Here is a 25,200-nt window from a genome sequence, read left to right on the forward strand (position 1 = left end):
AATTATAAGCTGTACGCTCCTGGTCTTTTTTTTTTTTATGGTATCGTAACATTTTCTTGTGGCTGTCGTAGGTCTTTAGTAGTATCTTTGAAGAATATGAATGACAAATGTTGAAAAATGCTGTAAATTGAGGTTGTAGAACTTGTTAACCATGAATTTCCAATTTCTATTTTGTATAGCAATATCTTCAAGAAATTGTGTGTGCAAAATAGGGTGAAATTACTTCTAACAGATGGGAAGATATGTATATTCATGAGGTATCTTTTGATGTTATACAATTACAGTTCTTGTAGCATGGAAGTCCTTTGGTTTTTTTCTTGCAATTTATTCTTGAATGAAACCACATCATTTTTTTTTAATTGGACATTCTAATTCTCGGGTATAATTGAGTTGATTAAGACAGAGCAGAGTTGTAGAAATGAGTAAGAGATCGAATTTCGACTATGCTAGAAGATTATTAGTAGTGGTCAGATGTTTTTATGAGTTAGCATAGTTGATATTGTAAACTATGCTAGAAGATTTTTCTAGCATGAGTGTTTATCGAGTCTTGAGCTAATTCTCAAAGGATATAAAATGTTGTTAGGATAAAAATTTAGTATGATTTATTCCCTCAGTGGGACTTCACCTTTTGCCTGGGCGGGTGATTTGTGTCCGCTAATGTAAACTGTGACAAATACGAAGGTTATTTTGTGGTGGTCAACTAACTTCGGAAAGACATGCTATTCCTTTTGGACGATTAGATAAAACTAACTTCCTCGATTCGCCGACATCTATCTTCTTCGAGACTGACCGTCACTTCTACCACACTGCCTTCTTCCTCGAGCCCTAGCCAATTCGCCGTTGATGGAGGGCGGATGGGTCTTCTCTTAAGCGAAACCCACCTTCGCCTTTGTCATTCCCGCTTCTCCTCCTCGCTTGCCGCCGCAGCCTTCTTTGATGGCGCCCTCACCCCCGGCCCATGCCCTTCAGATCCGATCCAGGGAAGGGAAGACCAGAGTGGAGGAGGAGGAGGAGGAGGACGAGAATTACAGCGACAGAAACGGGTGCGTCGTCTTCCTTTGCCCCTGTCTCGTCATCCTCATTATCCTCCTCATTGTGGTTTCCATCGTTCTCGCCGTCAAGTTTCGCCTTTTCTGCCGTGGCCCCTTCCGCCCCACGCTCGCCCGCCTTATCCCCAGGGACAAGTGCCACCCTTCTTCCTGAACGCTGCATCTCGATTCTTCTGCACCTCGTCTTCCGCCTCCGAATCGGATGCCGAGCCTAACTGTGAGAGCCCATCCGACGTCAAGGAGGTAGAACGTGTTTGCAAGGTGATTCACGACCTCTTGCTTTCTGATCGGAGCATGGAGACTGTGCTCGACGAGTGCATGGTCGACCTCAGTACCTCTCTCGTGGTTGGCGTCCTTGAACGCTTCCGACATGCCCATAAGCCAGCATACCGGTTCTTCCGTTGGGCTGGTGGCCGCTCGGATTTCTCCCACGACTCTGAAACCTACACGAAGATGCTTAGCATTCTCAGTAAGACGAGGCAGTTTGAGACGATGGTGGCGTTGCTGGAAGAAATGGGCAGGGAGGGATTCTTAAATATGGACGCTTTCGAAATTGCGATGATTGGCTTTTCAAACGCTCGTCGGATGAAGAAATCAATGGCCATTTTTCAGATGATGAAAAGATTCAACTTTAAGGCTGGATTAGAAGCATTCAACTGCTTGATGGAAGCTTTGGCGAAAGCAAAGCTCGGGAAGGAAGCTCAAGCACTCTTTGACAGGATGAAAGATAATTACCCACCTGACCTCCGGACCTATACTTTTCTCCTCTTAGGGTGGTGCAACTTGAAGAATCTCGTGGAGGCTGGTAGGGTCTGGAATGAGATGCTGGGTATGGGATTCACGCCAGATGTTGTTGTATATAATACAATGATCGATGGCTTGATTCGGGCACATAGGAGATCAGATGCAATCAAGCTTCTTGAGCTAATGAAAGATAAGGGTCCACTTCCAAATGCTAAGACATTTACAATCGTAATACAAGACCTCTGTAATGCTGGGAAGATGGATCTGGCAGTCAATTGTTTCCAAGAAATGCTGGGTGCAGGATGTGCTGTAGATGTTGCAACATATACTTGCTTGATTGTGGGGTTTGGAAATGCCCAGCAAATGGATAAAGTTTCAGGGTTGTTGAGTGAGATGACTGCAAACGGATGCCCACCAGATGGTCGGACATACAATGCCTTGATTAAACTCATGACAAAAGGAAACATGCCAGATGATGCTGTTCGAATCTACAAGAAAATGATTAAGAAAGGCTTTGAGCCCACAATTCACACATATAATATGCTGATGAAATCTTATTTCCATGGAAATAATTATCAGATGGGCTGTGCTGTGTGGGAAGAGATGGGACGAAAGGGTATTTGCCCAGATGTCAATTCTTATACTGTCTTTATTGGGGGCCATATATGCCACGGAAGGTCAGAAGAGGCACACAAATACTTGGAAGAGATGATAAGCAAAGGAATGCAAGCCCCTCAGATAGACTACAATAAGTTTGCTACTGACTTTTCTAGGTCAGGGAAGCCTGATATACTATATGAGTTGGCACAGAAGATGAATTTCTCTGGGAAGTTACAAGTTTCCAACATTTTCCATGGTCGGGCAGAGAGAATGAAGAATAGAGTGAAAAGGCGAGTAGCCAATCAGATTGGAAGGCGTCTTTTCTAAGACTTAGCAATCAAGACAATCATACTAAAACTAAGAGAAACCTTATCTAAGGTTACTTGGAAGATATTGACGTAATTTAGTTGAGTTTCTTCTTCTGGTATGTGATTTTTAGGTGCTGCTTTACTATGCGCTGGCACACGATTGTGAAATTACAGGATTGTTGATTTCTGTGTATTACTTTAGTATTTATATTTCTTCTGTCTTCTCTTTCTTCTTTCCATTTATCTTGCGTTAATAAAACTGGTTTAGAGTTATGTAGGCATACTCTTGCATTGCATATTGATAGTCTCAGTTGCTTCTCAAGCATGCATGTTTTGATCATGTGCCTTGTTTGCAATTTCCGTGCTTTCACATAATGAAAAGATAGCAAGATGGAAATGCTGTCACTGTTTCATTCTTTCTTTGTCCTTAGGTGAATTATCATGGTGTTCCAGAGCCCTTGTTAACTGATTGATTGTGTTTTGTGTCTTTATTTATTTATTTTATTATTTAAAAAAAAAAAAAAACCAACAAACTAGTTAGGGCCAATATCGTATAGTTTACAATTAATTATTACAGAACTATTAAACTATGTTAATTTGTCTGTTATGGTTAGTATGACTGGTATATCTAGAAAATACTGTAAATGGAGTTGCAACATGTCATTATCACCTAGTCTTGAGTGCAATTATTTCTGTTGGATACATGAATACTTCCTCGAACTTTACAGTGCTTCTGATAATAAACCTTGTTGATGTTGCTAAGAATCAATCCTTTGCCTTTAGAAATTTTGAAATTGGTTTTCTGACAATTTGCTACCAAGGCAATTATTCCTTTGTAAGACATGCTCTAGTGTGGATAGAAGATTGTTCAACAATACATCCTGGGAGTAAACAAAACCCTGCTAGGAACCAATCTATTGTTTCAAAAAGAGTAGCTTCTCCCTTTGGTTAAAAGATTTGAATTTTATTGAGTATCCACTTATGCCAATACTTGAGATACCAGAAAAGAGTCCAATTCATAGATATAAGATCTTAACATCCACCCTCAAGATCAAGCAGAAATAAGCTTGAATGGTGGACTAGATTGTATGATACTGCAAACTAAAAATCCTACACTGACATGCTGATGGTTGTTAATTGGTTATCAGGTGTGGAAATATAACGTAAGAATTAAAAGGTGTCAAACATGATTTGTACCATGCTCAATATTTGAGTGATTATTTTAAAATATTACGCTATTGAGACCAAAGATTAGGTTCATGATTGGGGATTTCTGAATCACTAAAAATTCTTCTTCTCTACCCTCGAAGTTGGCATTTATAATTTTAGCTAATATTTGTATGATGGAACTTATATATCTTTTAACTCTCAATTTCCATTTTAATTTCATAAAATGCAAAACATGAAATATTAGATATCTTGAACTTTAAGAGTTTTAGTTACCTTCAAACTGAGACTTCATAATGCTGATTGAAACTGTGAATTTGCATATAGTAAGTGGTTTAAGTCAAACTTCTATGAGGATGAAATTACAGTTCTTTCATAGAAATAAAAGAGGGCAAAGAAAATAGAAAAATGAGACTGGATTATTTGTTTCTTTTTCAGGATCATTAATTTCTGACACCGTTTTATGATTGAACTTTTGGTTACGTTTACCTTTCCACCTTGCTGGATCTCACCTTGCCCTTGATGTACAGAGAATAATTGATGCCTCAATCCGTTTTTGAGTCCCTCACAATTCTGAATCAATAGGGTAAAAAAAAATTGCTTATAGCTGTTGACATATCTATTGATGACGATATGGGATTAAGATAATGAAGAATTATTCCTAGAAATTCCTATAAAGACCACACTGAAAAGAAAAAAGAAGAAGAAGATTGTCGATTTTATTTCAATGTACTGCTCTAACACCTCTGAATCCTATCTCAGAAACTATGGAAGCAATACAACAGGTATCAAGTTATGGAAGCATAATAGCAGGTACCTCTATTGGACAGACTTTGCAGCATGGTTCTATAGTCTGTCTGCTATTTGCATGGCTTCTACTTTTTGTTTTTAAAGGTAAGTTCTATACTTGGATTGGTATATAGATGTAGGAGCTTTTTCACAACATTTAATGTCAGTTGGAAAGGCTATGTTTTATAATTGGATTGTTCTTTTAAGGCTAAGTTCTATACTTGGATTGATATATAGATGTAGGAGCTGTTCACAAGATTTAATATGTCAGTTGGAAGGTTATGTTTTATAATAGGATTGTTCTTTTAAGGTTAAGTTCTATACTTGGAAAGGTTTTCTCAGAATGATGATTAGTCAAGTTCAATTCGAGTTGAGTCAAGCTTGAGTTTTCAGATATCAACTCCAAATGAAGCTCGGCTCATTTTGCCAGGTGGAGCTCAGGCAAAATTAGCTTTTTAGTGTCTTTACATACTTGTAGGAATCACTAAACTTGTGAAAAAAGGGGATTTATCAGGTTAGTTTGGGGACCCAAAATCTGACTCCCTGGTGAAGTAAAGACTGGCACAATTGTTTAACTAATTGGGATTATACGCATGTGTTGTTTCATTTTGATTTTCTTTAACCAAACAGTAACCCAATACTATTTTCGATTTAATTTGATTCACGACATGCTTCTTTTCAGTGTCTGTTTCTGACTATTCATATCCAATGCATCAACTTAGGAGCATGACCATGTAAGATCTTTCATCATAATGACTCCTTTGATATGTATGACGGTAAAAAAAAAAACTTACATGTTTTGGCATTGCATTTCTATACAAAACAATGCTCTTTTGCCTTTTCATTTCCTTCTACTTTTGCGAGAAGAAGAGAGGAAGGGGCAGTTTCATTGGCCACTGGGATCAGGGCCTCAATACAAGTGTAATTTACAAATATATACTGAAGAAGATTGGGAATTAAGAATGATACAAATGTGCAGTCATAAACGTATTCGAATTCTCTGCTCGTAGTGCTCCGATGTTTCCCTGTGCGTGGAGAAGGTCTCTTCCACCTGTTAGATATGAAAAAGAAAGTAATTTAATTCTCTATAAAAGAAAAGGAAATGGGTGGGAAGTGAAAGAAACAAAAAAAAAAAATACTCACATTGAAGTGCTCTGCTTCCTGGAATGCTGAAATGAACCGCATTACCAAGTACAATGGCAGAAGGATTCCACTGGCTCGCAGCAGGAACACCTGTGCCACACGCCTCAAATCCTGTTTATCTCAACAAATTGAATCTCCTAAATGTATTTTATTCTTAATGACTCTAGTAATGTTCAAACATTTGAGGATAATCATATGCACATGCCAAATGCCTCGACAGATTTCCTACTTACAGTGAGAAAGGTGAATGCATAATAATGATCCGCCCCAACAGTCATTATAGTGACCAGGTTTCTGACCAAGAATATGACCATGAACTGGAAACAAATTACAGCATCAGTTCCAGCACGGCTAACCAAATTAAACTTATTTTTGTTATCGTTTCTGAACCAAAAATGTAAGCACTCTAACATACAATGAGGGCGACTGATCGGAAGTAGGATGCACGCCGGCGGGACGCCGGTGAGCACTCAGCATAGTCGGAGTCTGCATCATTGTCGGGGACAAACTCCGGGTTGTGAGGGTCATAGTTCAGCCTTGGGACCTCCAAGCTCCCTCTGCCCAGAATGATTAGTGCAAGTTAATTAATTATCATGAAAGTAATTAGTATTGTAAAGCATCATAGGTGAATATTTTAAAGATAAATGTGCATAAATTGTATTTTAAATTTATTCGATAGATGAATTCCACCAAAAACCAATAACAAAAAAAAAATTAATGGCCTCGTAATTTTTTGGCCCCACTTTATCGATTATTAAAAGCAGGAGTAGCTTGCCACATGAGAGAAAGCTGCAAGAACAAGCAGAAAGATGGGCCACCACCGATAAAGTAAAGATTTCAAATTCAAACAAGAAAGATTGTGCTCAGCTCCAATGGAACAGGGCACTAGACCAAGAAATTTACACTGCAAAAGATTTAAATGGAAAAGAAGGGCTGTGATCGAGGTCAAGAGTTAGTTACCTGATCGTCACACCCACATCGAGCAAGGCCTTCTTCTCAGCGATGGTGTATCCAGGTTCAAATTCCTGCAAAGTTTGCTTATTTATTGATTTCAGTCATAGTTTGAATACATGTCAAATTGGTCTTCTTGGCATTTTTTTTTTCTTTGCTAGGTGGATGATGAGGTTGAGAAAACATCTTGTGTTTGATTAATCTACTCATTAGCGAAAGAGAAATTCCTTCCATGTTTTCAGTTTGATTTCCAATCTCAGCACGTCTGTTCTTGAGGAAAACCGGGGGGCGGGGGCATGGAAATTGAAGAAAGGGAAACCGTATCGATCTAACAAAAATTCTTGTCGCAGCGAATGAGAACCCTAACCTGAAGGCAGATCTCGCAGACAGCGCTTCCCTTCTCGTCGCACCATCTCTGTGTGCATTCCCTGTGAGCAAACTGGAACCGGAAGCAAGATGCAAGATTAGACCTTCACGCACAAACCGCCGTCGCAATCGCACCAGAAGGCGATAAGAGAAGGAAAGGCCTGACCTTGAGCGTGCCGGAGCAAGCGCAGGGGGATTCCATGGCGGCGGACTCCTCTTCCTCTTCCTCATGGCAAATCCTGCAGAAGCGCACGGAGGAAGCTGCAGGATCATGGTCACCTCTCGCCATTCTGATCTCTCGCCCCTCTCCCGTCTCCATCCTTCTTGCTCCGCCTCTCCTTACGGCACTAAATCAGATCGGCATCTCGTGCAGCTTCTGGGGATATAAATATGGATGGGAAATGGGAAGGAGAAAAGGACCGCCATGTCCTTGCGAGCAGAGGAGCAGATGGATGAAACGGTTTGACCACCAAATTTGAAATCGAAATGGTCCAAGTTCAATTCTTCCATGCTCTTATTCAAAGGTCGGCTATCTGACCTGACCAATCAAATCAACTAAAAAAAATCGATTTCAATTTTCTTCTGGTGGAATCCGTCCGGCCTCACGACTATCAGTGAGGAGATAAATCGAGAAATTGTTTGTCACGTAGGAGGGTGCTGCCTGACTTCGCCAAGAATCGAGAAACTGCTTGGTCACGACGCAGGAGAGTGTTGCCTGACTTCGCCAGGAATCGAGAAATTGTTTGGTCACGATGCAGGAGGGTGCTGTCTGGCTTCGCCAAGATTCGAACCCTTGTCCTCTTCTACAACTCTGCCGCATCGTAACCAACTCAGCTATGTTTCGGAGGTTGATTTCAATTTTTGATTCTATGAAAGTTTGTCATCGACCATGAGATAAATCTGAAAACGCGCATGACTCCGCATCCAATATTTTAGCGATGATCGATCTGAACTCATGAAAATTTTCCCAACAACTAACCTTTCAGATTTTTCACCGATAATATGTGCATCATTGTTTTCAATTTAAGTTTTTTAAATAACGAATATCATAAAATTTAAATTAAAGTGTGCCCTCCCTTAAAGTCTTATCCAGCCATTTTGCCGGCATTCATCTCCTAAAACTTACGCTGTCTCGTGTAGAAGACAAATGCAATGAAATCTTACTATTTGCATATTTATTTATGTATTTGTTTTCCCATGTGTTTAAGAAATTTATATTTTATAATTTTATGAAAATCTTGAATCACAGACCATTGAATGAATTTTTCATCAATATATTTTTATTACTTGTCTACCGATTGATTCATCTAGATATTGCTTAACATTTTGGTCGTGGTTGGCTTAAAACAATGACTTAAAAAAACTTTAACAATTAATTAATGAATTTGAATCAAGTAGTTTTTTTGTTAAAAAAAAATTGAATCAACAACCTCTATTTTAGTTTGTTGTGTTGTAATTTGGAGTGAAATCTTACTATTTGCATATTTATTTATGTATTTTCCTTGTATTTAAGAAATTTATATTTTATTTTTTTAGTTCATTATTTTTTGAGTTTTTTTTTGTAGTTCATGGATTCTATATATTTTATTTTAGAGACACAATATTCTTATAACTTTTAACATTTCCATTGTGATTGGATTGAAATGGTGACTTGATTACTTAGTAATTGATGAACTTAAATCGCCTAATTGAAGTCTAATAATTTTTTTCCAAGGTAAGAAAATATTGTTCACCTTAGAGAAAAGGTTTGCGGTGCATTCGATATGAAGCTAGATCACTCAAATATACTTGAAATGTACAAATCTAGTGGTTGAAGCTCCGAATGCAAAGAGGAAGAATGCCTCTCCAAGGGAGAGAAAAGAATTATTTCCTATTAAAAATTCACAATTAAAGTGGTTCCTTCTAATTCATTCTTAATTATATAAAAAAGTGAAAGCGTAAATTATATTAACAAAGCATCTAATAGACTAATACTGGTCATATAAGCCTTGTTTATCATGTATAATCACAAGTTCATTCTTAATTATATCCGAGGTGCACATAATCCCGAGTCGTCATACTTTATCTTAAGCCAAGCCAATAAACATATGGATGTTTCTTTATTTTTAAACTTGTTTGGTCCAAATTTAATTTAAAATCCTATTCCTTAATCCCTAAGATCATCATTGTTTAAATTGTTTTCTAAGTTTCATATCTAATTTAAAAGAAGGATATTTCATAGCTTTCATCCCTTGCATCTTCGGCATTTTCTTCGAGTTAAGACAAGCAAGCAAATGGACAACGTAGCATTTTGCCAATTGCATGACTACCACGAGTCCACGACGTTGAAATGTCGAATTAATGGCCTAATGCTTTCGACTTAAAATTTAATTACTAATTAAATAACTAGAGTCCACTAATCCTTAGGGATTAAATCTAATTGGTTGCGTGATTTGGGAGTTACTTAATTTTGAATGATTCAAAAGCATTCAAATACCCTGTCCAATTCAACACAAAATTAGTCGTCACATTCCTATTATAAAATTCCACACACACACACGTCTAGAACCGAAATAAATAAATAAAACAATTACATCTAATTAAAACAAGTGCCGGACGAATGGAGAAAAAGAAGAAAAAAGAGGAGCAATTTTCTTAAATATTTGTGCAAAATTCAACTAACGGGCAAATCAGGCATCCACTTGGAAATGATTGTGACAACAACGGCCCGGTCCGGTCCGGCCCGCCCGGCCCGGCCCGGCCCATGTCATTATGTTAAGGGGCAAATCAGCGTTTCGATTCAATTTGTCCATCTAATCTTTAGAAACATTATTATAGTCAAATCAGAAGAAGAATAGTTTTTTACAAAGAGATATAACAATGTTACGGGGATAATCCCTGGGATTCCTCTGGTTCGACTTGAGTCTGATCCTGGTCTCACCCAAAGGCCCGTCGACAGCATCTTTAGGCTTGATTGACCAAGTGCTCTGTCTCTACTCGTTCGAGGAAGCCATTGAATGACATCACATTCGGCCCTCAGCATGAGCGACCGAATGACCTCCCCATTCGATCCGGGACAAGGGGTTACCGAATTGCACAAAGCCGAATCACTCTTCCATTCGGTTCGCCCATCGGCCGAATCGTCCATTCGGCCATACCTCCATTTGGCTATATTCCATTCGGCTATACTTCATTCGGTTACACCTCCATTCGGCCGTATCGTTGATTGAGTCACTGAGTGGCCGGATCGCCAGCCAGCCACCACCCTTGCCCTTTGAACCTCTCGTCAAGCCGAATCGCCAGATCGCCCTACAGTACCCTGACATATCCCATCATGACTTCTGACAAGCCCACACTCCCATTTATTACCGCTATCCTTCTGACATCTGCGTGGGTCATGACAAGATGACTACTTACCGGCGATGGGACAGGGAACTCGATTGTTCCTGACACTTCATTAATCTTGATGGGATATTCCTTAAATGATGACGTGACAGGTGTACACACTCGTCTCTCCTTAAAACGACCACTCCCTCCTCAACAGGTAAGTTTTTTCTCTTCTTCTACTCTTTTCCACGCTCAAGTCCTTTACTGTTGATCTTCTTCCTCCTCCCACTGTTCTTGACTTGAGCGTCGGAGTGGTCACGCCGGGCACCCCCTGACCTTCCTACTCACGTTTGCTGTGTTCTCAAGTCCAGGAGCTAGCAGCGCGCCAAACCCCTCTTCTTGTTTCACACCTGCTCCGATGAAAGTCCGATGACTTGTCCAGACGCTCTTCTCAACCCGAAACAAACAAACAATTTTACCAAAGTAAAGCGAAGAAATATGCTACAATGATCAAGTTGTTCTTATTGTACTGCTTAAGTTAATCAAATTTTCTTGTTTTTCTTTTTGCATTTGCCTTTTTTTTTAATTATTTTTTCAGAACTTTATAGCTTTATTGCTCCTCAAGATGCTTCACTGTGGGCATCGTCAAATTTTATTGTTTTTCTGTTTGTATTTGTCTTTCCCTCTCGCCAAACTGTGGGCATCGTCGTCGCTGCGTCGCCCCCGAACCTTGGTTTTCCCTCTCGCCAAACTGTGGGCCCCGTCAAACTGTGGGCCACTGTGGGCCCCGTCGTCGCTGCGTCGCCCCCGACCTAGGTTTTCCCTCTCGCGAGAGGGTGCGCACCGCCGTCGCTGCGTCGCCCTCTTCGCCGAACCTAGGGTTTCCCTCGCCGCCACACTGTTGGCACCGCCGTCCCTCGCAGCCAGACGCCATCCTGTAGGGCACGGCGAAGAGGGGGCGACGCAGCGACGGCGGACACCCTCTTGCAAGGGGGAAAACTTAGATTCGGGGACGCAGCGAGAGGTAAACCCGTAAACCTAGGTTCGACATTAGGATTCGACAAAACGCGAGAGGGGAAAAATATACAGCGCTACAGAAAATGCTTGAAAAAAAATGTCTCGGCCAAAAAAATATTTTATATTAGATATCCACGTGTGCAGCATAAAATGTATAGCAAATTACTTTTCCCACCCTACCGCACCCCCCTCCCCTCCTCTCTCTCTCCTATTCAAATGACTTTTATACCTTTTTTTTTTTGTTTTTTATTTTATTTTACTTATATCTCTCTCCTATTCAAATGACTTTTATACCATTTTTTATTTGTTTTTTATTTTATTTTACTTATATATATATATATATATATATATATAATTTTAATTAATTTTGATTTAGTTTTATTTTTTAAATTAAAACTGTTTATTATTTTTTCATTAATACTTATATATATATTTTTAATTTTATTTAAATTTTATTTAGTTTTATTTTTAAATTAATTTTGTTTATTATTTTTTAAATTTTATTTATTTTATTTCTTTAATCAATTTTATTTATTATTTTTAATCAAATTTTTTTATTTTTTATTTTATATAATTTTTAACATAGATCAGAATCTCTCTCTTTTTTAAATTACCTTTCTAATTCGACACTTAAAAGGGAATCAATTATAAACAAAATTGATTAAAAATAAAACTAAATAAAATTTATATAAAATTCTAAAAATAAAGTATTGATAAAAAATAATAAACAAAATTGATTAAAAATAAAATTAAATAAAAATTAAATAAAATTGAAAAAATATTATATTGATGAAAAAAATAAAATTAAGAGTTATTTTTAAATAAAATTAATTAAAAAATAAAATTAAATAAAAATTTAAAAATAAATAAATAAATAAATATAAAGAAAAAGATAAAACTGTCATTAGAAGAGGAGAGAGAGGAAGTGAGAGGGGGGCGTGCGCTGTTGGGGGTGGGAAAAGCAGTGCTCAATGTATAATATTTTATGCAACGGCTGTGACCCAGAAGTTTGTCGTCTGAGTCCGCTACGGTGGCGAACATTCCCTTGACGCTCTCATCTCGTTGCCGGCCTTCATGAGCTCCCTCGTCCCCCTAACCACCGCAAGCTCTTGTCCTGGAGCCTTCATCCTCTCATCTCTCTCCGGAGCCAATCCTTTCGCGCTACAAGGCGTTCGATCATCTCGGCGGAACGTTTCTAGGGTTCATATTGCTGCCCCTAGGACGAGACCGAGCATTTCGCCTGCGTTGGGGAGATTCTTGACCGTCAATCTGTGCTCCAAGAATGAGCAGCCCGAGGTATTGATAATGGGATCTTGAAATTTTAGACTTTTAGTTATCTTTTTTTTTAAAAAAAAAACCTTCATCGCCATTTGATTGTGTGATCAGGTGGAGGTCACTCATTGCGGGGACAAGAAGGAATTGCCTTGTAATTCGGATGGTAATTTCTATTCTTTGTTTGTTTTTTACTGTGATTTGAGAGTGTTCCTAATTCATGTTTGATGGGAGCTTATGATAATAATTTCATTTTCAGAGAGAAATAGCGGAAGGAAATCAACGAAAGGATTTTCATTAAATGAGTACTTCCTATCTACTGTTCTCGAAATGTTGAATTTTCAAGAAATTGATGGATTTTAAGATTCATATCTTTTGTCTTGGCTTTTGAGTCGTATCATGGTAGGCATTGTTTTCACTGCATGGAAGATTGCTAAATTGTAGCTTTATTTCTTTTTTCTTAGTTTGTGGCTTCTTTTGCAGCAATTAGTGATATGTTGTTTCTTCATGCTAGATTACAAACACTCCTCGGATCCTAGAATTATTTTGAGAAAGGCCTAATAGTACATTTATATGCAACTAGATTATCCTTTTCCATATTAATTTATCATTGTGTCAAATCATAATTGTCTTTCAATTACCAAATTAGGTAAGCATTTGACAAAGACCATTTGCTTTGAAAGTTTGTATGACTTCCATAATCTACGTCGTATAAAGCATGAAGGATCGAGATGACAATGGATACCTAATAATCAGGTGCTTGCAAGTGTCCAACCATCTAAGTCTATTTTTGGTGTTCAATTGTGCTTCATAATCAGGTCCTGGTTGGATTCAAAGTAGCCATTGCCTCATATTTTATCCAGATATGTGTCTTTCTAAAAGAACACAATAATAACCTGTGGATCATCAGTCTATAGGACAACCTACCTAATTTGCATTATCGTATTTAGTTAATGAAGGTGACCTAAATCACGATTAGAAAACATTTATCTAAGAAAACCTCAAGGTACCAAAGAACTCTGACCTACCTCTTAACAACCTTGATATTGAGACACAATACAATAGTTGGTTACACAGCAATGGAAACATTAGGTCTCATCATCATGATTAAGATATGTTTGCACCCAGTATTTGGGGTCATTTGTATTAATTTTTTTCCCCTCCGTTAAGCTCTATGCAAGGTAACATCAAAGGAAACATCAGGTCTAGTAAACATAAATTTATTTTCCCAATTAATCTGCTGTATTTGACTTCCTCTGATGGAACCAATATAATATAACATTTGGATTCATAGCACTGTCAATAGGTCTGATATGAAACATACTAGTTTAGCTTCCTTGCATATTTTCCATGTTTGCCAATTCTGTTGTTTGCAATAAATTATCTCTGTCCTGTGTATCCTCTTTGTTCTGGAAGTGCAAGTAAATTATAAAGCTAAATGCAGCTTCATTCTACAGGGACTATTACAATAATTTTGACAAAAAATGATCAGTTGCACTGCCTATCCAGCTATATAATTTGACAGAATCTGTGTATACCATTTATCTTCTATTTGATGGTGTTACATTCAATTTCTTAGCTAAACTAAATAGATGATGGAATAGATTTTTATGCACGTCATGTGTTTATCATCTCAATGGTGTTTCATTCAATCCTTTTTCTAGTGTGTTTATTATTCCAAGTATTTTTCATGCACATGTTTTCTTTTCTTTAAATCAACTATGGTATTTATTACATAGGATAATGCAGAGGTTAAAGAGATATGGAGTTGCAGGAGTACTCTCCTATGGGCTACTTAACACCATATACTATCTGACAACATTTTTGTTGGTTTGGTTAGTTTTTCTTCCTGGCTTGTGCACTCTCTGTAAAATTTGCTTGAAAAGGATGATTTTCTAGTGGAAGAATGTGAATGATAATTTTTTTTAATGCATTAAACTGAAGATTTGCTTATCTGGATATATTTATATAGGAATCCAGCATCAATTTTAAATAGCTAGCCAATTTCTTGTAGTTTTTTTTTGGGATTAATAAATAAATGTAATGGAAGATTGTGATTTCATTCATTATAAACTATTTCATATGAGATTGTATTTTGGATAAGTCTTTAATTTTATTTGCTTTATGTATTTTTACTAAAAGATCATGTACAAGTTGGTTAAATATTTTTGGCATCAGTCTGCTACTTGGGCATCTATGTTGTTTTAGTTCAGAATTTATGTAATTGTATGTTCCTTTTTGGTCATTCCTCTCATTAAATTATCCCCAAACAAACTTATTGCTTGCAGTTTTTGGTAACCTTGATATCGGTTATTGTCAGTGAGGCTCGGTTTACTTGCTTGCATATATGCAGGGAACCAAAGGCTACTACAGGTGGCTTAACTAGCTGCAAAGTTTTATCCTCTAGCATGAGAGGAAATACTGTAATCTTTTATTTCAGGGTAGCTTGACTCATTCAGTTGAATAATCTCAATTTTTTGATGTTCATTGTACTTGTGTACATTATAAAGAACCAATACCCTTTTGTTCCCTAAGCTGCTGGACTTAATTATGCAAATAACCACTGAGCCCCTTTCAGGTTTTATTTTTCACCTGCGCCTGGAAAAATGGGTTATCCTGCAGCAGTTAAAAGGCAATGATCATAATGATTGCTTAGTTTCTCCTCTTTACATCAGCATTTGTGAACGCTATTGGCATTTCATCCATTAATAGGTTTCTGAAAATGATGGCGATGGTTTGGGCTGGCAGCCAAGTTACCAAAATCATAAGAGCTGGAGGGTATACTTTTCCCTAAATGCTATTTAATATTAAACTTGTTTTCCTGCAAATTATGCTTACTGAACTATGATATTAGGTTTTAATGAGTAATAACGTTATTTTCAGTTTCCCTCTATCTAGAATCTAATAAGGGCATACCTTCTGGAAAAAGCTGGATCACACTAATAAATCTGAATTTGTTAATTACATGACTAGTTGTGAACCTGGTTTAATGCCTTCATTTTATTTATTCCATGCTCAGGGCTCTTGCATTAGCTCCTGTTGTAGACCGAGGATTATCATGGTTCACGGTGAAGTTTAACTTTGAGTCGGAAGGAAAGGTACGGATGGATATGCGAAACCATGAATTCTTTGGTTTTACTAGATGTGTCTTGCCAACTCGTGATCTCATCAATATTCTTCAGGCATTCGCAGCAATTGCGTGTTCATGCTTTGGACTGGCCCTTTTTCTCTTCTTTGGATTGACCTTGCTTTGGGCATAACTATCCTTAAAACTCTTGCGAAAAAGGGGTGCTGGATTGTGATTCTCTTGAGCCACAACCTTTTTGTTACCAATTTTTTTTACTGAAATTGCAACTTGGACAGAAATTATGCTTCAAACTAATAAAGTGCCGAGTTGATCTGTTCCAAACAATGTTTAAAATTTTTTTTAGAGCAAATTTTAAACTCTTTGTAAATGAAATTTGTCAGAGAAACTTCCAAATAAAATGCATGTTCATTTTAGTTCTAATGAGATCAGATTAATGTCTTCAGCAGTGAATAGAATGATGGTTGTAGTAGCTCATAATTAAAGTGCCAGCAAACTTAATGAAAATACTGGGTTTTGGTTATCATTTGATCAACCTAAAAAATCTTTCATGTTAAATCTAGAATCCTTTTGATCGTAAATCTATGTTGGAAAATTCCAGGAATTATGTAATGGAACTGCTTGGGCAATAAATAAGCCAAATGCTGTAAAATTCATTTGAATATAACTAAAATTGTTAGGAGTACTAAAATCAATGTCCATTTTAATTCTCTCTAATTTTGCAATTGAAGTAAATTCCACAATATGCACTGCTTTTTATACAAGCATCTCTTCACCTCATAAGAAACCTCGAACATATAAAGGAGCTATTTCTTTTGTTTGTCGAATCAAGAGGATGTTGTTCAAGCTACATCTACATTGGCACTAGTTCATTTCCAAATGCCACAGCCAGTCAAAATTCTCTAAACTACATCAATAAACTCATTTATCTAATTCTAATTTGGTCACAACTAATCCTGATGTAGTACGGGTAAATCTAGTAAGGTGGTCGCTTTATCTTGACCTCCTCTACTTGTATGGTTATAGTGGTTCTTAGATGATAAATTCCAGTTAGTCTCATGGACTCAATCCTTGAGGATGACCGGCCCGGTCCCACGAAAGTTTCCTACCTTGATAACGCAGCATCTCACTCATGCAGTTAGCTAGTGGATGGTGTTTTGCTCGTGTGGTTGTCCACGCAGTCCACCTAGGGCTCATATGATAATTTACAAGGATCTTCCACCTCTATAGTTATATAAAGCTCTACGAAGATAAATGAATTTATGATTTTCTTCCCTCTCATACAAAGATTAATTTTTTTTTTTTTTTTCTTCGAGCTCTCTCGCTCTCTTATGCACACATGCGAGCTTCTCACCTCAATCGGAAGAAAGATGGTACCACAAATCAAATTTAGGCAGGATTAACAGTGCGCATTATTTAGTTGAAGTTGGAAAAATTAAACTAAATAGATTAAATGTTTTAATCAAATTAATTCCGTTCAATATGTATTGACCAAAGAACCAAAAAAATTCATCGTAAAATGTATAATTCAATAATAAATTTGAATCATGTGAGTTTGATTCAATCTTTAAAAATAACATAATAATATAATTTAATCAAAACGCCCCGCCTAGGCAAAGACCAATCCAATTACCCTTCGAATAAAACAAACAGATTCAATCGCTTTGGCACAGAACAAGCCAATCCCCTTCAATGCTTTTTTGAAAGCGTCCTCTGCTGACATTTTCCCGGCTATCGCATCGCAATCAAGAAGGCTGGTCCCCGTGCTCCGGTACACTTCCCGAGAAGAAATAATCCAACCCCACTACGAGAGCGGCGGCAGCAGCAGCACAATAACTCAGAGATCACGAGAATCCACCGTCGACAAGGACGCCTGGGCCCCACACGAGTCACGATACAGCTCAGCCCTCGTCCTCGCTTGCTCGACGCTCAGTGAATGATTAACTTCTTCCTACGCTCGGAGGTCGCCCCACACGGACCGAGGCCCACGTCCCACTCGCCTGTGTCAGAGACTGTGCATCTTTGTGCAGCGAGAACTCGGCTACTAGGACATGTCGCACATGCCTTGCCACCAAAACTACGAATGACAACAAAAGCATTCCCTACATTTACAGCAACACAAGATATCGAGCTCCACTCCACTTGACTGTGGTCACATCTTGTGCCAAAACATAATACATGATCTATAGTAGAAAATTTAAATGGAATTTTGCGATATCACTTCGCCGAACTTGAGGAAGAGCTGCGCGTCGGATGTGCTCTGCGAGCCGACGCAGCTCAGGACGTTCTTGGTCTTGAGGTTGGCATACCCATCGATGTAGCTCGGCGGCAACGGGGCTTGCGGTTGGGTCTGCTTTGGTGTCGGGTCCGGCTGCACGAGGCATCCTAGCACACGGCTTACCTCGTGCATGGTCGGTCGGTCGGAGGGTTGCCTTTTGGTGCAGAGAAGAGCCAGTTGAAACACCTTTTTCACGTCTCCGAGATCTTTGCATGTGGAGGAAACATCAGGATCTACTGTCTCCATGACAGCATTGCTCGAGGCCTTGGACAGAATCTGTTCACAATAAACAGAAACCCAAATGAAACTGGTAGTTACTGAAACAATAGAATGAGCAGTTGCATAAGTTGTGAATAAATTACTTTAGATCAAGTATAAGAGGATTACCAACTGATGAAGATTGGATTCGTTGTCGACCGCCTTCCTCCCGGTCAGAAGTTCAAGCAGGACAATGCCAAAGCTGTAGACATCTGACTTCTCATTCAATCTAGACGTTCGAGCATATTCGGGATCTATGTATCCAATTGTGCCCATTACATAGGTGGAGGTGTGAGTTTTGGAGATGCAAAGGCTCTTTGCAATGCCAAAATCTGTGAGATGGGCTTCAAAATCTTTGTCCAGGAGGATGTTTGAAGACTTAACATCTCGGTGTATAATTCGGGGGCTGCAGTCATGGTGGAGGTAAGCCAGGCCTTGTGCCGAGCCAAGCGCGATATGAAGACGTGCCTCCCAATCCAGTTTTTTCTTCTTTGTAGGACCTGCCAGTTAAAAATCAGACTCCTCTAAAATTCATTTTTCATGCAACCGAGGAACTTGCAATGTGTTTGAAAAGAATGCATACCATGTAGGATATCCCATAGGCTACCATTCTCCATGTAATCATAAAAGAGGAGGTTGCCGAATGGGGACAGCGAGTACCCCTGGAGGCTGACCAGATTCCTATGCTTGATACTCCCTACAGTCTCGAGTTCGGTTTCGAATTCCTTCAAGTTGTGTGGATATTGAGAATACAATCTCTTGATAGCTACTGGTTTGCAGTTCTTCAGCATACATTTGTATACTGTGCTTGATGCACCATAGCCAATAATATATTTCTCACTAAGGTTTTCTGTCATTCTCATGATATCCTCGTACACATGAAGGGCCATATTCATGTGAAGGATCACCAGCTTTGGTGAAATATTAGTAACTGCAAGATTACAAATGGATTAAAAATTCTTGCAACAAAAATCTATATACATGTTAAAAATTATATCAAACCGTGAGAAATTGATTTGATGAATAAAAGGAACAAAATATTCAAATCTGTCATGTTGACATAAGCAAACTTTTGGTGACAATTGTAGGGTTTTATGGCACAAATGCGCATAAGGGTACCTGGTTTATGAATTGAGCTATCTGAAAACGGAGGCGGTTTGTGTGGTCGGCAAGCTGCAACTAGGACCACCAAAAGGATTAACAAAGCACCAAAGGCAATGCCCCAAATGGCAGCTTTTGAGAATGGAGCTGCATAGGGAAAAAGAGGATTAATTATCTCAAGACTATGCATTAGTTCCTTTGATAGTCTAACTAAATGATGAATAACAGTTGATATAATGTAAAATCAAGAAAGACAGGAATCTATATCTTGCACAAGAGACACATCAAATAGTTGGCACTGCTGGGAGAAATACTAATGATCCAGAAGTCATTTTATCGTAAAAAGGTATACCTCGCTGTGGTGGATGGAATGAGTGGCAAGGAGAGCTTAGCCAATATCCACAAAGACCAGGATTTCCAATAAAACTGCACACACACACACGCGCAAAAGGAACTTAGTCAAGGATAGAAATCAAAATGATTTAACTTAAAAACAGGAACCTGAGTTTTACATACAATGCAAGGAGTTTGAGTAATATATGTTCAATGCTGAAAGATACGTTAATAAAGAATATATCATTCAATATTCTTCAACTCCTCACCTCTCAGGAGAAAATCGGGAAAAATTGTTAACTGTGGGAACATCACCAACTAAATTATTATTGGATAGGTTCCTGTTTGCGAACAGAATCAATTAGGTCGATTGTTTTCAAACTACAGTATATGTGATTTTTCTAAAATCAACTTACAGGACCACAAGACTTGGGCAGTTAGTGAGAGTTATGATACCACCAGACAAATTGTTGTTTTCCAAATTCCTGCAACAAAGTTAAACATCCACCATGCATAATAATGAACTTTCTAGTCTTTCAAAAAGATTGATTTAATAGTTCCAAAAACACAGCAAATACTTCAGAGAGAAGTATACAGTGTGATCAGATTCTGAAGCAGTCCAAGTTCCTCAGGAATTGCATTCGATAAGTAGTTTTTCGATAAATCACTGAAATGTACCAACCAACCAAATATCAGTAGAGTTACAAATAGAAAAAAAATAAACGTATTCATAAAATCTCGATGGAATGGCCAAGCATCTTACATCTCCTCGATGCTTCTCAAGTTTCCAAACTCAGCAGGTATGTTACCAGAAATTTGATTATTGCTCAAATTTCTAGAAATTGGTGAGACAGGAACATCAGAGGACAATTAGAATGACAAAAAAAACATTTCAGACAAATAACTCACAATTTCAGAAGGTGTTCTAGACCGCCAATAGATGAAGGTATCGGGCCATTTATCTCATTGCACGATATGTCTCTGCAGAAGTTCAATCTATCTTGTTATGAAGTACACGAAAATGTAGCACACTTCACTCTTAGAGACTCCAATTAAATATGATTACTCACAGTGTGTCCAAATTACTAATTTTCGACAATTCAAATGGTATAGAACCCTCTAATCTGTTTAATGAAAGATTCCTGCATAACCAAAGGATTCGTCAAATTAAGCTATAAATTATGCATTAAAATGTAATACTAACAATTGTTGTAGATGATATTGGTGAAGCACTGATGATATTAGTGAAGCACTGGAGCTAAGCAACAGATAACTCGGTAATCATTATAACCAAGAGAATTACAGTAGGCAGATTTTTTCAAATTTTAGATTTGTATGCATTAACAAGAAATATATCAGATGTCCTACAGTTGTTTGTTTTTATGCACAACAAAGGAGTGATACTGGTCATGCAGTATTTATCCATGGTCAACCAAAAGAAAAAAAACTTTCTATTGGAACTCAGTGTTTCTAAATAAAATGAGGGGAAACACCACATTAAAAATATCAAGAATGAATAATATCAAGTGAAAAAGTAAAAAATGAAACAGAATCTTACAGATATGTCATGCTCTCCAGTTTCTTAAATGCTCGTGGAATGGTTCCATTTAGTTTATTGCCATGTGCATTTCTGGGATCAAATCAAGGAATAAGATACATTGAAAAGATTAATAGCCAATAATACATCAGGATTGAAAGAATCTTACAAACTATTTAGATTCACACATGATCTCAAGTTTTCAGGGATAGGTCCTTCAAGATTGTTGTTGGCAATATTTCTGCAGAAGTTTGACTGACAATCATAAGTTTTGCATTCTAAAGGTACTAACACAATTCTAGCACACATGAAGTGCCTTCAAAATTGGCATACAAGTCAAACAAATCGGTGAGGTTTCCAAGCTCAGGCGGAATGTAACCAGTGAGCTGGTTATCGTTCAGCTCCCTGCAAAATGATTCAATTTAGATGCTACAAAACCATAGATTCACCATTTCATGCAGTCAAGACATCCACTTACAAGTAGTGAAGCCTTGTCATGTTACCCAGCTCCGGCGGGATTGACCCAGTCAATTTGTTGCTTTGCAAATACCTGTTTGTTTAGAGAAATGTCATTAGTGTCTTAATAACCTGAAAACAAGGATAGACAAAAGATCATGAAATCATTACGTCAGACCAGAAACATCATTAACCACGTAGAGCCACTCGTAGTCAGTTATAAATAACAAAATGACCACTTTGCAAAACATGCATAATGTCCTGTACCAAATTTAAGTGGGAAAAATTGTAGATTTGATAACTTGCCCAACTGTAGGCCATTTTGAAGAAATTGTTACATTTAGTTCCACATTATTCAAGGTATAAAGTGTATGAGGCTTTCGATGATATGGTCTTAGCAAGCCAAGTCAGACTAGTGTGAGATAAAGAACAAATGTATTCAGAACAATCATCTTCAACAAAATTTTATCCTTTTAGGATAATGTCCTTGAAACCTACTATATAAGACTTACAGTTTCTCAGTATACGTCAAGTTGCCCAAAATAGAAGGAATCGGTCCACTAAGAAAATTGCAACTCAGATCTCTGCAATATAAGAGTGAAGACAATTAAACATCGGGCTCTACTTTGAACAAAGTTATGACAATGTGACTGATAACCAAGAATTTAAGTTAGTGCAATCTAATCATGTGAAGCAGAAACATCAAAGAAAACCATGTAATGATGAATTAATCATGGATCTTACAGCACTGCAAGAGCTTGCATCAAACCGATCACGGGTGGAATGGGTCCAGTAAATCTGTTCCCCTGCAAAGATCTGCCATGGATTATATCAATAAGAATCTTGCCATCTCTATGATTCATGAATCAGTCAACTATTCTAGAATAAAGGAAAAAAATTGCTAAAACTAATCTAAAACAACCATTAAAGAAAAGATTATTGCCACTTACAGTGTTGCAACTTGCAAAAATCCAATATTAAATGGAATTTCTCCTGTAAGTTGATTGTATGACAAGTCCCTACATTGCAAAGGGAAAGTCATCTCTTGCTAATAAAAAAACACTAACTTCCTTAACAAAAACAGAGTGGCAATGATACATACAAAACTTGAAAACTGGTGCAATTTCCAATGCTCTCTGGGATATTTCCAGTCAAGCTGTTGTTCTTCACATCACTGGCAGCATTTTTTTTGTAAGATAAAATCATAGAATTTGCTTGTTGTTCATGCATTTCTAAAGAGCGTTGACTTACAAGTACCACAACCCTGTCAATTGGCACATATCAGGCGACAAATTTCCTTCCAACTTATTACCGCGGAGCCCCCTGATATAAATCATAATTCAAGTTCACCAGTAGAATATAGACAGCCAACCAGAAATTTGGAAGCATGAATCATCCAAGATTGCTTACAAGTACTGTAACACTTCATTCCAGTAGATAAGCCTTGGTATCTCCCCACTCAATTTATTTTGAGCTAGGTCCCTAGGGTTTGGTCAAGGATAGCAGAATCAGATCCATTGTCAGATGAGAAAACGAGATAACAAGATACTTACAATATCTTCAAGTTTGGAATTTGCGATAAAGTTGAAGGAATAGGTCCGATCAATTGATTGTTCTTCAAGATCCTATAAGATAGATGGTAATTCTCAGTAGATAGTGATGCTGAATGCTGACTAATGTCTTATACAGAACATGTTTCGTCTAATCAGTTCTTACAAGTTCTCCAATTGCTTCAGCTTTGAAATCGAAAAAGGTATGTCCCCGTAGATGTTGTTGTAGGATAAGTCCCTGATCGTCAGAGGACAATGAGAGTTTATTAGCAATTGAAGCATTGTCTGTTAGCCCAATAAACAAGGTACAATTAGGTTCAAACAAATTAAAAGACTCTTAGGAGGTATAAAGCAATTGAAGCAAAGTGCTATGATTGTGATTAAGGAAACGAATTCATGTGATCACACTCACAATGTTTGCAAGGAGGAACAAGCACCGATCTCATCTGGGATTTGCCCAGACAATCGATTGGCCTTCAGATCACTTTTCAGAGACACCAGAACGGCAAATAAGGACAAATTCGTAGGAGTTAAGAGCACACATATATATCAAACAGGAGGAGAAATTTCGTTTTCTCTTACATAGAAACAAGGCTCTTCAGGTTTCCGACAGCAGGAGATATCTCCCCATCAAGATTCAGTCCAGATAGATTACTGAAATTTCACAGCAAATCAAAAACAAGAAAAATAAAAATCAACAGAAAGAATCGTTAGATTAATCAGTATTCTAAGATATCATAAGAATAAACAGCGAGCTTAGATTTTGTGATCTTACAGCGCCACAACATTAAATGTCACATTGTCACAAGTGACGCCTCGCCACAAACAATAGTCAGAAGATGGAGCATCCGTCCAATCATATAATATGTTGCCAACATTACGGAATGACTTCTTGATCTCCAGTAACGTGGCACCTAAAACGCAGTGGATTTCAAGTATAATTAAAAATGATAACATAGAAAGTACTACGATTATTATATGTTCTTGATCCCTATGATCAGCAGTAAAAGTATTAAAATATGGTTCTGCTAGAATCCATATCGACAAATAAAAAATATAAAGCAACTCCTTTTATGCCTATCCTGTTGCAGACATAGAGCTACTAGAAGATCCAAGCACTTGAGCTGTTGCGGAGCTGAAATCGTTTTTGAACAACCAAAAATGGAGAAAGTGTGGGGAAATGCAGCATTAACAGGAAAACTGAGAGGAAAACCAAGAAATTTGGCAGAAAAACTAGACAAACAAGTGAGGCAGACAACAAAGGGAAGAAAAAGAACTAAAAGCTTGATACAGCGGTGTTTTATTCGGACAGGATAGTGTTCGTAGATTGGGAAAAAAAATATGGGAAAAAATCCACGTTTCTCAGACTGAAAAGACCTAACAAAGAAGGAAAATCTGGCATCAAATGAAGATAGAAATAGGAGCGCTAGGGAAGCTAAACCACTCTGCTTTGAACAGAGTAGTAGAATAGAATTCAGCTTGCGGAAGTTTAGAAGACATTAAAGTAAAGGATCTCGACAATATTTAAAAAAAAACGTAGTGGATCAAGCAAAAGGAGATAAGAAATCACAGAACCAGAAAGTGTACCTCCATCACAATAAAATATTAAGAGAAGTAATGATGCTCCGAACAGTTTGTTAGTATAGAAAAATAAGGTGAAGATCCGCGAGGCAGCCCTTAGTATCCTCTATTCATTCTCTCGGACACAACAAATAAACAAAAAAAAATCCCAACTTTCGCCTAATTCACAGCTCACCGTCGCTTGCTTCGCCGGGCACCGAACTCAGAACCCCGAGCAGGGCCAAGACAGCAGCGAGCCCTCCCCACCGCACGGCCATGGCCAGTCGGCGTGGAGATCCAAAACCCGACCTTTCGTGCCAAATCGAGGAG

At 37.9% G+C, this 25,200-nt stretch overlaps 4 protein-coding genes across 5 annotated transcripts; 2 read left to right on the top strand and 2 right to left on the bottom strand.

Moving 5' to 3' along the window:
* The first annotated feature begins 791 nt into the window (after positions 1-791).
* On the top strand, positions 792-2,982 carry LOC141838648 (pentatricopeptide repeat-containing protein At3g62470, mitochondrial-like). The gene has a single exon (XM_074726188.1). It carries the CDS (start codon positions 855-857, stop codon positions 2,718-2,720), a length of 1,866 nt encoding a protein of 621 aa, XP_074582289.1. The 5' UTR covers positions 792-854; the 3' UTR covers positions 2,721-2,982.
* Positions 2,983-5,405: 2,423 nt separating this feature from the next.
* LOC141846026 (uncharacterized) lies at positions 5,406-7,456 on the bottom strand. Its single transcript, XM_074734011.1, has 7 exons — positions 7,284-7,456; positions 7,119-7,190; positions 6,761-6,825; positions 6,216-6,357; positions 6,034-6,117; positions 5,801-5,890; positions 5,406-5,708 (listed from the first exon to the last, which is right to left on the bottom strand). The coding sequence occupies exons 1-7, from the start codon at positions 7,434-7,436 to the stop codon at positions 5,637-5,639; spliced, it is 678 nt and encodes a 225-aa protein (XP_074590112.1). The 5' UTR covers positions 7,437-7,456; the 3' UTR covers positions 5,406-5,636.
* A 4,982-nt stretch (positions 7,457-12,438) lies between these two features.
* Positions 12,439-16,149, top strand: LOC141846085 (uncharacterized). The gene is made up of 8 exons (XM_074734071.1): positions 12,439-12,736; positions 12,827-12,878; positions 12,972-13,017; positions 14,452-14,547; positions 15,291-15,344; positions 15,425-15,490; positions 15,732-15,810; positions 15,895-16,149. The coding sequence occupies exons 1-8, from the start codon at positions 12,515-12,517 to the stop codon at positions 15,970-15,972; spliced, it is 693 nt and encodes a 230-aa protein (XP_074590172.1). The 5' UTR covers positions 12,439-12,514; the 3' UTR covers positions 15,973-16,149.
* A 1,725-nt stretch (positions 16,150-17,874) lies between these two features.
* LOC141821939 (LRR receptor-like serine/threonine-protein kinase ERECTA) lies at positions 17,875-25,200 on the bottom strand. 2 transcript variants are annotated; one of them, XM_074709330.1, is made up of 27 exons: positions 25,067-25,200; positions 24,086-24,224; positions 23,893-23,964; positions 23,723-23,794; positions 23,477-23,548; positions 23,314-23,385; positions 23,171-23,242; positions 23,012-23,083; positions 22,863-22,934; positions 22,711-22,779; positions 22,505-22,576; positions 22,273-22,344; positions 21,783-21,854; positions 21,638-21,709; positions 21,474-21,545; positions 21,326-21,397; positions 20,838-20,909; positions 20,677-20,748; positions 20,531-20,602; positions 20,363-20,434; positions 20,184-20,252; positions 20,037-20,108; positions 19,787-19,860; positions 19,453-19,581; positions 18,917-19,264; positions 18,463-18,833; positions 17,875-18,351 (listed from the first exon to the last, which is right to left on the bottom strand). In XM_074709330.1, the coding sequence occupies exons 1-27, from the start codon at positions 25,146-25,148 to the stop codon at positions 17,995-17,997; spliced, it is 2,934 nt and encodes a 977-aa protein (XP_074565431.1). In that variant the 5' UTR covers positions 25,149-25,200; the 3' UTR covers positions 17,875-17,994. The 2 variants fall into 2 exon arrangements, with proteins under 2 accessions (XP_074565431.1, XP_074565438.1); XM_074709337.1 differs by lacking the exons at positions 20,037-20,108; positions 20,184-20,252 and having other exon boundaries at positions 25,067-25,199.

This window comes from Curcuma longa, chromosome 1, assembly GCF_044706935.1.
Source record: "Curcuma longa cultivar G26 ecotype Majalengka, Jawa Barat chromosome 1, ITB_CL_G26_1.1, whole genome shotgun sequence".
Taxonomy (NCBI): Eukaryota; Viridiplantae; Streptophyta; class Magnoliopsida; order Zingiberales; family Zingiberaceae; genus Curcuma; species Curcuma longa.

Excerpts from the sequence above, each read along its gene's own strand:
- LOC141838648 (XM_074726188.1), top strand. The coding sequence starts at position 855 with ATGGGTCTTCTCTTAAGCGAAACCCACCTTCGCCTTTGTCATTCCCGC.
- LOC141846026 (XM_074734011.1), bottom strand. The coding sequence starts at position 7,436 with ATGGAGACGGGAGAGGGGCGAGAGATCAGAATGGCGAGAGGTGACCAT. Across the intron at positions 6,826-7,118 it reads TCTGCGAGATCTGCCTTCAG|GAATTTGAACCTGGATACAC; the intron begins GTTAGGGTTCTC and ends CAAACTTTGCAG. Across the intron at positions 6,358-6,760 it reads GATGTGGGTGTGACGATCAG|AGGGAGCTTGGAGGTCCCAA; the intron begins GTAACTAACTCT and ends CATTCTGGGCAG.
- LOC141846085 (XM_074734071.1), top strand. The coding sequence starts at position 12,515 with ATGAGCTCCCTCGTCCCCCTAACCACCGCAAGCTCTTGTCCTGGAGCC. Across the intron at positions 12,737-12,826 it reads CCAAGAATGAGCAGCCCGAG|GTGGAGGTCACTCATTGCGG; the intron begins GTATTGATAATG and ends TTGTGTGATCAG. Across the intron at positions 15,491-15,731 it reads AAAATCATAAGAGCTGGAGG|GGCTCTTGCATTAGCTCCTG; the intron begins GTATACTTTTCC and ends TTCCATGCTCAG.
- LOC141821939 (XM_074709330.1), bottom strand. The coding sequence starts at position 25,148 with ATGGCCGTGCGGTGGGGAGGGCTCGCTGCTGTCTTGGCCCTGCTCGGG. Across the intron at positions 21,546-21,637 it reads CTCACCGATTTGTTTGACTT|AAATATTGCCAACAACAATC; the intron begins GTATGCCAATTT and ends AAACTTCTGCAG. Across the intron at positions 20,253-20,362 it reads CTTCAGAATCTGATCACACT|GAATTTGGAAAACAACAATT; the intron begins GTATACTTCTCT and ends ACTTTGTTGCAG.